General features: G+C 40.0%; 1 protein-coding gene across 1 annotated transcript in view; it reads right to left on the reverse strand.

Moving 5' to 3' along the window:
• LOC311151900 (uncharacterized protein) overlaps window positions 1-11904 on the reverse strand; it is a 30003-nt gene extending 18099 nt beyond the window's left edge. The window contains exons 1-7 of the mRNA XM_084202607.1: window positions 11787-11904; window positions 9351-9457; window positions 7638-7689; window positions 6765-6897; window positions 5476-5617; window positions 4350-4481; window positions 3679-3813 (exon numbers count right to left, since the gene is read on the reverse strand). Coding sequence (XP_084058733.1) covers window positions 3679-3813; window positions 4350-4481; window positions 5476-5617; window positions 6765-6897; window positions 7638-7689; window positions 9351-9437 — 681 coding nt within the window. The 5' untranslated portion in view covers window positions 9438-9457; window positions 11787-11904. The remainder of the gene's footprint in view (window positions 1-3678; window positions 3814-4349; window positions 4482-5475; window positions 5618-6764; window positions 6898-7637; window positions 7690-9350; window positions 9458-11786) is intronic.
• Between the last annotated feature and the right edge of the window lie 79 nt (window positions 11905-11983).

Here is an 11983-nt window from a genome sequence, read left to right on the forward strand (position 1 = left end):
CCCCTCCAGTCAGTCGACCTGGCTAGTTTTCCCTGAATCTGGTGTGAAAAACGCCAGTAATTTGTTTTTAAAATTTTAAAGGTTTAATAGTAATAAAATGGTTATAGAAATAGTAATACAATTAGAGTAACAATACTTTGGACAATTTGAATTAGGACAATATGAGACAACAAAAACAAAGAGTTACGAATGTCCGGGTACCTTTTTCTGGGCAGCACAAGTCCGAAAAAGGACACCCGTTAACAAAGGATTAACCCTTAAAAACAACAGCCTGTTGCATATTCATACACTTCATACATGATGCAGAAGTTCCATTCAAATAAAGGATTCGGTCTGGGTCATCGTCACCTTCTTCCTCCTAATTCTAACAGTGCCTTCGAGGAGGGAAGAAGTTTGTTTCTTCTGATAAGAGGGTAATAAATTCTTTTTCTCTGAAAGATTTAGGTGTCCTGTGGTTGCTAGCTCGCTGCAAGTCCTTTCTTTAAAAAAAGTATCCTACATAGCATAGTTTCTATTTTAACATTTTGTCATAACCCAAAACTATATTTAACACACTACTTAAGAGAATTAATACAGCATTACTTTCTAACACAACACATATAATATTCATTTTAATATTTGCAAAAAGCCAATCATAAAATATGCATTTTTCACATCTGGCATCTTGCCTGGTGGTTTTTTTGTTTGTTTGTTTGTTTGGGGGTTTTTTTGTGGTTTGTGTTGCTATAGTCAGGTGAGAAGAAGTGCCACAGGAAGCCTACAGGAGACTTGAAAAACTCCTACGAAAAGCTGATCCTTCTTTTGCACGTTCAGATGTGCTTAAACAAATAGTATGAATTAATTGCAATATATCAAAACACCAGCAAGCACAATGCAAGCACAAGTAAAGATCCCATACAGAAACCATAACTTGTACTAAAGCAAATATCCTGTACTTGCTAGTAAATCAGAGAATTATCCCAGTGTTCTCAATGGAAATGAACTTTTCAATCCATTGGCAGTGTTTTAAACCAAAAATGGTTGTATAGGATCACAACCCTTTCCTCTACCAAGCATAATTTACTTGGCTATCAGAATGATGCTCAGGCTGATTTGTACATAAGTAGGTTTTACCAGAGCAAGAGTTGAAGAAAACCCCTAGTCTTTCTTGGAGAGCACATCAAAACTGCCTAACACCTAAGTGATTTGTGACAGGTAAGAGTGAAAGAAATCCTGAGGTTACTGTGCGTTAAGTAACATTCAGCCAGGAATTATTGGGCTGGCAACACTGAGAGACATAGGAGAAACAGCAACAAACATCTGTACATTTTACTTGTTTACCACTGTCTTGAAGGTTGGTAATAGAACTGAAGAGCTCTTATGTGTTGCAAAAGCATTACTGAAGTCAGCTAACACCCTAAAATAATTACTGCTAGAGTGCTTACCAGGACTCAAGATTGCTCAGTAAAAAAAGGTATTCTGTAAAAGACTTAGATTTAAGCTGATTTCATCCCTAGTTTGCCCACAATATGGAAGATCACACTAACAGTTTGTAAACCTGCTGCTCTTTACAGTTCAGAAAGTAAATTGACAAACCTGCATGGGAATATAAAAATAAGAAGGTTATCAGACAGAGTTAACCCACAGCACTGTGCAGCCTTGCATGAGCAAACATGGCTGTAAATTTTGTACAGAGAAGTCCTCACAATGTATAAACACCTTTAGGTATTTTTCATTTCAAAACAAACCAAGAAGATAAGTAAAAAATAATGAAACAAAATTGGAAGTTCTTATCAACAATTTACTGAAATATCAGGAAATGAACCATCACCTGGGCCAGACCTGGAGCCTTACAGGGTATGTCTACATTAGTGGTCTGGAACACAAGGATGTTTCAAAAAATAATTTCTTAACTGTGCTTTGGCTCCCATCATAGTGTGATCTTGGAGTGTACAACCTGGATTCTTTCTGGATGAAATTAAACTGAAAAATGTGCTTTAATAGTGCACCAAATGCTGTTTAAGTATCATTCAGTCCACACAACTACTCTTGAGCTATGCTGAAGTTAACCCTGTCCTAAACATGCAGTGTTGATGACAAGGCTTCAGTGCCAGCTGTTTTCCTGCTCACACTCATTGCTGCTATACCATTCTATTTACTATCAGCTGTTAGGCTTATCACCAACAAGTACTGGTAGAGGCATCTCCTACATCTTCTGCATCTTTGCTTGTGGATCTCTTGTGGAACAGCATTACACAACAACCTTCCTCCTTTTCTGGAGAAAAAGTTCACTTAGCAAAGGAATTATGATCAACAACGACCGTGTTTTCCAAACTTTTCTAATGAACTAATCTGAGATTAAACCAAGGACTGAACTGTAATTGCAATTGGCATTACATTAGCTGATAAATTTCTGTAGGTCAATACAAACTTTGTATATCTGGCAATGAGGGGAAAGTGTTTGTAGCACTGAAAACTTCAATCGTGCTGAAGGTGGGGAGTTTGATGAGCTCTCAAGTGGGAAACTTGTTCATCACATATCAGATGAGTGTACTTATTACATCCCAGTGTCAAGCAGCATCTTATTTCTCAACCCACAGCTAACACAGGAATAAACCAGGGCCATTAGAGATTGAGCACAAGCCTTTTCTTGTAAGCCATGTCATTAATGTAGAACTATAAATAACAAATATGAAACATCAAGGTAACATCCTGCAGAGCAGCTTTTCATAACCTAAGTGCCATTTTTTGAAGTGATTAAAACAATTTTAAATTCCTTTGTCTAGCTGTCTGTGGAAACCATAGAATTTTTAAAAAAAGAGGACAAGAAACATTTTGATTTTGGTTGGTACTAGAATGCAGCTATATCAGGTTTGTGAGATGGTTCACTACCTCTCCTTCACATCTCCATTCTCTTGTTTATAAACACAAACAAAATATACCTTTCCATGAGGCATGTGAGTTAACAATGACCCTCCTCATATCAAATAAAAAGAATTTATCCTCCAAGAAAAGTAAAGATGATGTTTGCAAGCCCCAGCTTTCATTCACAAGACAACAGGACAATGTCACTATATAAAAAGTTTATTTGATTAGTGCAGGTCCTCTAGATACAGCAGTTAAACAAAAACATCATTTGGCAGTCAGTTTATTTCCTAATTCAATAATAAAAGTGCAGCTTAGTTATAAAGGCACAGTGTTGACATTTAGACAAGTCACTGATGTCCAGGAGAACTGGCAGGAGAAAGACCTCACTCCTACTTTCTTTAAAAACTTGTTTCATTTGCCCACAGTGATATTAAAGAAGACTAAAGGCCTTCATTGGGAGCAATCATCATATAAAAATCTGATCAGGATCTAGAAAAAAGTCCCCAAAAATAGCACAACATAACGAAGCTATCAGTCAGCAACTCACATTTCTCTTTACTGCTGTTCCACAAAGTCTCTAGGAAGACAGTGTGCTTGCTGCCATTTCACTTGCTTAAAATTACCAGAAAACATCTCGAGATGAATGAAGGAGAAAATAAGCTAGTATTGAAGTGTTATAAAAGACACCTGCCTACTGTGTTTTGTATGAGGGCATGACCTCTTGCCCATTGAAACACCTCTGGAACACCCCTTTGCCTTCCTTCACAGCGTAATTGGACATGTGCAATCTGGCAGCTCTCTTACAGCCTGCAGCCAAGCAAATTAATTTGCTTTTACATCATAATACATGCGGAGAACTCTCCTGACAGTCTCTACATATTTATCATCAGGAACAGGCTTCCTCTGGCTTCCTGGCTCAAGAAATTTCTTGATTGCGGGGATGCTGCTTATCCTTGCTTTAAATGCCTAAAATGCAAACAGTAAGTATATGGTATTTAAAGAACAGAAAGTAAAACAAGAAAAAACCCTATTTTACTGATTTGTGTAACATCCTTTAACAAGCTGTATGTGGAGACAAGACAGGAAATATGGTTTTAAATGTGGATGAATTTTACTCCCACTCACTTCAACCCTTTTATTTTCCACAGTAACAAATGAGTCATCTGTCTTGTATTGATATGGGATGAAGTGTTATCTGTGGTTTCTAATATGTACGTTATTCAGATCGTTCTTGTGATCCAGAAAATATCTTCCACTTAGCAGTATCACAGAACTGGTGAGAGTCAAAAAAAGGGAGAGTGCATTTCTTCAGATGTGTACAGGGGTTACTCCAGAAAATAACAGTTTCTCTAGATGAAACATCTTACAAGGCTCTTCCTAAAGCAGGAAAAGCAAGACTACAATGAAAAAGTGACAAATGTTTGTGGAATTATTTACATGGAACAGACTTTGAAATAGAATTTAGCACATTTATAACCATATGAGCATCTTGTGCAAGGTACCTGTAACTGAGGAAAGCCTGAGAGCACATCTGACTTCTTCTCTTCTACCATTAAAATGGCTTCAAGAAGATGAACATCTGCCCAGCTAAAATTGTTGCCAACAAGGAAGTCCTGCCCATGGTCTTTCAAAACCTAGAAATGTCATAGATGAAAACATTCAGGTGTGGATACTAGATGAGGTTCATGTTTTCAAAATTCATAGGCAAACCTTCTTTGACAACAGTACTGTCTCCTTTTCATTCTTCTCTCCCATGCAGCTACAGGGGGAACGATATGCCAGCAGTCACTGATCATTTTACAGCAGAAATCCAGAATCCCAGTGTTTTTCTTATCAATCCTTTCTTCCTACAGCTCTAGATAACCTTGTGTACTAGACTATAGATACCTTCTTGGTATTCACATCTTTCAAGTCTAATTTATCTGGATTTTTTTGTATACATTTTTACAGCTTCAATGGGAAAACAGAGAGTAAAAAAAAGAGAGGTGATCGGCCTAAAGCATAAGGGCTAAGATGCAACAAGTGGAATATAGGGCAGAATGCACCCTGGCAACTACTTATAGGAGACCTTGCAAAGTGAAAAACTGTTTTCTCTCTAGTCTTTAAAATGGAGAGGAGCTATTTCTGCTAGATCATCCTGTCCATGCATATTAATTTCCATTGAGAGTACCTCTTGGGTCCTGTCTCTCAAACTGTCAGTTAGAGAAACACCAAGATACCAGTATGGCTAGAATGCAGCAATGATAGCAGTGTATTACTGTGTTTCCAAAAACCCAACGCAGATGTATTTGAAATGTTAAACAAAGAAGACAATTAGCACTGCTTTTGCAATGCAAATTATCTGTGGTGGGGTTGACCCTGGCTGGGTACAAGAAGTCCATCAAAGCTGCTCTGTCACTCCCTTCCTCACCTGGACATGGGGAAAAAAATACATTGAAAGCCCCTCGGGTTCACCCACCCCAACGTATCTGATACTGCTCTGCTGTATCCCCCTCCAGCCAACAGGCAGTATGGATGTTCTGGTGTAAAGTACTGCACTGACACTTCTGCTTCTGGTTGTGGTGAAATACCCAGTGTTCCCATTGTTATCCCTCCAGAATCAGGGAAGAAAATTATCCTCTTCCATACCTTTTCATACACTGGGAAGTACCTGCTTGTTGCCTTTTCAACTATTAAAGCATGTTGTTTCTCTTTATCCGATGCTGATAAGAAAGGGAACATCAAAATGAAGCCCATAAGGTCATCAGTTCCTCCAACATACATATCAATCCTTATAACAAAAGCAAACAAAAACCTTAAATAGAAAGCACCTTCACAAGCCAAATCACCTTATATTTGTTTTAGGATAATAAACATTGAATTACCCATCCCCCTGTTGTGGTCCCTTCCCCCCCGCCCACCACTCCTTTCCAGGCTGCAGTGTGATCTGAGAAATGCTTTTTTAAGCAATCTCAAACACCCCCTCATGGAAGTTATTTCTGCAATTAAAAAATTATGTCACAGTGGGAGTCTTATTTGTATTTGTACTGATTTTGGCTCTTAACTTGCTTCATTGTGCAGGTTTAAAATAGGATTGCACAGACATTAAATGTGTACCTTTGGTGTTACAGATCACAATCACCAAAGAAACACACAGCACCACAGGGAGTCATTCCCAACTGACTTAATTGTCCAGATGTATCCCATCTTCAGAATTTCATCCAAAGTCCAAGTAGTGCCAAATAGATAAATAATAGGGTTGGAAGTCTGTAGTATACCAGGTTCTTCATCCAGCTAAATTATCAGTACAGCAGTTTGTCGGACTGTCCCTTTTCCAGAGCTATTGGAGGAGGTTTTGTACGGTAGATGGACCTTTAAAACGCTACATACTGAGACAGCCTCATCATACATTTTTTTTCCTTCACAGACACAACATCAAGATGTAATTTAACACGGATGTTATTTCAAATGAAACCAATAGTTTTCAACAGCTTTTAGCTGTTCTTCCCCCAGCTCCTAAAGATCTAAACCACGCACTTTTTACAGTGCAGTGGGACATCATGCAGGCACAGATAATGTCAATGACAACCCTTATTTTGCAGCCAAGTTAGAAACAAAGCATTTCTTTGCAGAGTTTTCTGGTTACAAAAGTAGTTCAGCATCTACATGCCAGTCACCTCTCGAATACCTGTGTCAGGCTGTATTAATCTTTCAGTAAGGCACAATAAAGCCACGACTCAAATATTTTTATGTGAAAAGTAACAGTTAGAATAAATCAGTTGGCTTGCATCTCACGGTGGCTTCTCAGGCTCACTGCAAGTTGTGTATCACCGAGGCCCATAGGTGATTGTGCACAGGTGTGTGTGCAACTATGCAATTAATTCTAGATGCATCTGAACTACTATACTAAATTCAAGAAGAGTAATACTCTTACATACAAGGCTCTTTCCTTCAGGTCCTTCCCATAGAGGTTGTACTTTGCTGCAATGTAGCTGAGGATGGCTCTGGTCTGCACCATCCTCATCCCATCCATCTCCACCATGGGCACCTGCTGAAAGAGCAGGGATCCACCTAAAAGGACAGACACACTTTATTTGACTGATCTAATAACTCCATGTCAGATTTCTTGCTGTCTTCAGAGGAACATGGCTTTTATGGTGAGCTTGCTGTGGGTAGCCATTTTGTATTAAACTGGACTTCTTCCATGCAAAAAATAAACCACAGTGGTGCAGACAAATTAAACTGAAAAGCACAATTATTGTGGGTTACCATCCTTCCTTTAAAAAAATTTCACTGAAGTTTCAGTCAGGACTGTGTACAGCAGCTTTTGAAATGAAATTGAAATGCAGTGGAGACAATCACACTAAACATCTCAACTGAGTAAAAAGTGTCTAGTTCTAAACAATGTAAAAACCCCTCTGTTCCATTATTCAAACACTATCTGAAGAAAACAAGAGATTCACAGATTTCTCTTTTATGACCAATCTTTAGGCTATATCAGGAATAACATGAAATTTTGGGATACATATTTTCTGGTTACTGAAGCCCATGGTTAAGTTTGTGGGACGAGGTGGGATGCACAGACAAGTGGAGAACAGAAGAATCCAGAGGCCTGGGAAACCCTGCAGGTTGGAAAATACTCAGTTTGCAATTTCATCTGTCCACATGTAGAAAAAAACAGCCTCTGCAGCTGCTCACAGTTCTCAGCTTTACTCTTCTGGGTGGAAAGAAAGACACATAAAATCTTCAAAGACTTTACACATTTTCTCTAAGTCTGGTTACACTTTTCTTGAGGTTTCACATGGACTCACCTTGCAAGAGTTTCTCATACTGGTCTCGGGTTTCCAAAAACTCTTCTTCAAACTGACAAAAGAAAATGAGGAAGAAGAGGAAATAAGAATCTTTTCACATTTCTAGAAGAGATAAATTTTTAAAGCACCATAAAAGGAAAAGAATATACATCATGGTTCTTTTCAATTCAGATATGGCTCTAAGGGAGAACACACCAAGGACAGAAGTGCTGGCAATATCTCCTGGACTGTGACACTTGATAAATGCTCCTTTTAACACTTGAAAAGTGCAATATTTTAATTTGGGAGCTGGACAGGAACAAATTCTTCAATAGTTAAAACAAAGCTTTTACAAAGTAGTGTACAAATAGCAAGCCCTGCACAAAGTTTGATACAGATGCATGTTTCAGATTCCTGAAGAATGATTATTCATAAGATGAGAAACAAAAAGATACAGAATTGCTGGTGATCAGATGGATGTAGTCTCACTCGATATGGTTGAGGATGGCTGGTCCAATCAGTGCTACTTATGGAGAAACTGATTTCAAGATTAAGACACCAAAGTTGGACATCTCCATGTATGTGTTTGCATGTGCCATACATGTCAGTGACCAGTGCACAACATGGAGACTAGAAAATGGTTGATGTTACCAATCCCTAAATGCCTTGCTCAGTCAGCCTCTCATAACTTCTGTGCCACTCAGTAATTAAGATTTGCTATACTAGAGAAACCCCAGAAGATCAGGCACATTAACACACTGACAATGCTTAACCATAGCAAGTATGATCACAGTCTAAAATTCAGAACCCAGGTTTCTGCTGATGAGAAGCTGAGAAAATAATATTCCATGGAAAAAATGTAGTAATTGGTACTTATTGACAGCTTTTTTTAAACTTAAAAAAGAAAAAAGAAGAGAAAGGGACTTAAAACATACGAACAAATGATGGAGGGAAGCAGACAGTTCTGTCTTCTGCAAGACCTTCAAAAAAAGACTGCTGGTCTTTTAAAAAAAATTGTTTTCCTTGGCTCAGTACACAAGTAACTGCATGTACTGTAACAGCTTATTGTGTCAAAGAGGACACTCAGAGCAAGTACTGTTCCTTTGTGTCCTCAAACTGTATTACCAGTTTACTACCAAGATTGCCAGCAAATGAATAAGTAAATCATATACCATCAGAAAAAAGTAAAGGCTGTTTTACCCAAGTATTCAGAGATTCTGATTTCCCTACACATGTGGGTCAATTTGCTCACTTCACCCTGCTAAGTTTCATGTAAATGATGCTAGACACAACATATTTTGTGTTACAGCTTATGGAGGATGCAACCAGTGGAGTAAAAAATAAAACAAAAATCTCTGTCTGAGCATTTAACTGAAAACAGGAAGACTAGAGAAAGTAAATCGCTGTTTTACCAGGCACAGATAACACTTGTTATGCAAGCAACACATCTATCAGCTCAGCAGCTCTGGCTCATTAATCAAGTGCTTAATTAAGGATTGCACATTCTTGTGTTAAGCAAGTGTCACTGCTTACAGTGTCACTGCTCAGAAAACATGTAACTTGAAGCCATGCTTTTGTGTGCCTGAAGTAAAAGCATTTAATTACACTGAATAGCCAACCTTCATTTACTATTGCATCTCAGGATGCCTTTTCTTTTTTGACTAAAAACATGTGATCTGCCTCAAAGACAAGCTTACCAATGTGCAGCTAGGAGTTATAAACTCTAAAACAAACCTCGACCCCAGCTGCAGCCAGCAGCCAACGAATCGATTCCATCTTGCCTCTTCCATCAAAGTAGTAAAGTTTTGGTTTTGTGGACATCACTTCAAACTTTCTGTTACCTAAAAGAGGTATAAGAGATAGTAAATTAATAACTATAGAGAAATCTGATGGCAGCTGGAATAATCGTTCACAGGTCACTCACACAACAAAAATTTAAGTTAATTTTTGATGAAATATTTTAGCAAAGTTTCAATCTAAACTGATTTGATTTTCTTGCTGCACAGTCAAGTCAAACTATTTCATAGACTTTTCATCCCCCCTGAAAAGTAAGCATCAAGTTGCTAAGTAAGAGATAATAGAAAAAAAAAATTTAAATCACCACGAAGAAAAACCTTAAAACGTTTAGAAAATAGAAGTTTTAGCACTAAAGTTACGCAGACACCACTAAAAGTCAAGTCTTGATCAAAGAGAAGAGGCAGTAAACAGAGTTTCCAAAACTTGCAGACCTTGTATCAAGGAATGCCAAAATCATCTAAACATTAATTCTACCCGTTTGGGCGAAGAATGGGAATGTACTTTTAAGCTTCTCACTTTGTTTTCTAGCTGTGGTGATCCAGCAATCAGTAGAAACTTCAAAAATATCACAATATGAGGATCAGTAGAAACTTCAGAAGAATGGCCTGTTTCTTCTGTAATAATCCAGATTAAAATCCAGAGTTTCAGAGTGTTGCACTACTTATCCTTCTACAGGCTGCATTTCTTTCTATTAATAAACACTGTTGCTATGCAAAACTTTGTGGACTTTTCAGATGATTCAATGCTGCTTTGCAAGCAGCATTTTAGTTCTTTAATTACTTCATAAATGAGGCTATTAATTGTTATTTTTTGAATAGACTACTGTTTAGGCCTCAGCAAGAACTGGATTCCGGTGTGGAGCCATAAGCCAAAAGAGCAATCCAATTTAATCACACTGGCATTTCACATGCAGAACTCCCTTACAGCGAGTCCTTGCTGCAACTGAGAGCTGTTTTCCCTCTGTAAGGTGATTTATTGTCACTTCAATCCACAGTACAAGTAATTCTGGAAAAGAGGCTTTTGGCATGCGAACAATAACCTCCAGTTTCCAGTGTTCCAAGAGCTCCTTCATAAGCAGAGGGGAAAAAGACCTTGAGCATGCACAGAGTGATCTGCTTGTTAGCCAACAGGCATGAAAAGAGAACACAAAATATGAGAGTGCATCAGGCCATGGGAATTCAAACGAGCCTGGCTATTCCACCCCCACCTGCTCGGGGGCCTCCGATTGCTCTTAGGTAAGTGACAGGGAACTAAAACACTGCCAAGTACTATCTCTATCACTGATAAATATAGCAGTGAATCTGAAAAGTATCACTGTGAACTACACAAAAGAACAGAATTAAACAGGAACTACTTGTAACACAGTTACATTCACAGAGAAAGAAGAAAAAAGCCAAAGGTGATTTTAAAGTTGTAGTTTAAAAAACCAAAGAAACAGAAGAGTCACTCTTCCTCAGTGCCACTTCTGGAAACCTGCTCTTAGCAGGCCAGTGAACAGGTCACAGGACATAAGCAAGTCACTGATGCCCAACACACCTCAAGGTAAAGGCATGGCGGGTGCTTATTTTACAATACTTTATAAATAATATCTTCTTAAATACTGGGGGATCAACAAACTTTGAAATGAGCTGTAGCATTCTAGGTTCCTAGGACTAAGCCTGTTATGCCATACTGGAAGAGAAAGTCCAACTTGTGAACTAAAATCTGATGGAAAGAGCACCGTGGTGATGCCCTTCATCAGAAAGGGGTAAAGTGGCAATTTGCAGCCAGGAGCTGCAATTACTGGTAGGTTGTTGTCCATTCCCCTCAGCCTGACTCCTCAACACGAAAATGGACTTTGGGAAAAATTTGTTCCCTTGCTGTGATTGATGGTGATTGATGAAGGCCATCTGGGCTAACGAAGGAATGAGGGAACATGAATATTAGTGCAAGAAGCGATTGCTCCCGCGCAAGGAGAACACGGGCCAGAAGAACATCGGTGAAGAGGGCCGGGGGAGCAGCTGTGCTTGGCACGTCCCGCAGATCCAGGGCTCTAGGGCCCGATTTTCCCTGCCTGCATTCAGCAGCCCAACAGCGCTTCCACTCTGCACCCGCAACACCAGCCCGGGGACACGTCCCGTGCTCAGCGTGGGACAGGCAGCAGCCCCGGGGCCATCAGCTCCCACCCCTCCCGGGGACAAGCCCTCGGCAGGCACGAGATGACGAGCGGTCTGTGCTCCCACACGGGGAGCCCCTGACCGGGAGCGGATCCACGGCTCAGGCCCGAGCCCGCCACAGACTGCCGGCTCCCGTCTCACCTGAGCCAAGCGACCATGAGCACCGCTTAGCGGGGGGAACAGGAAGAGGGAAATCCCAGGGGCCCGCATTACTCACACACACGGAGGGTTAAGCGGTGATACCACACTACACCCCAAGGCACGGCACCCCAAGACACGGCACTGCCAGCAGCCCCGCCCGCAGCCGCGATCAGCTTCAACCCGAGCCGCCGGCCCCGCCTGCAGCCCTCCCCTCCCAGGCCACGGGACAGCGACGAGCGGAGCAGCCGCCAATGGGAAGCCGTAAATTTGCAA

Source organism: Fringilla coelebs, assembly GCF_963513975.1.
Source record: "Fringilla coelebs genome assembly, chromosome: 3".
Lineage (NCBI taxonomy): Eukaryota > Metazoa > Chordata > Aves > Passeriformes > Fringillidae > Fringilla > Fringilla coelebs.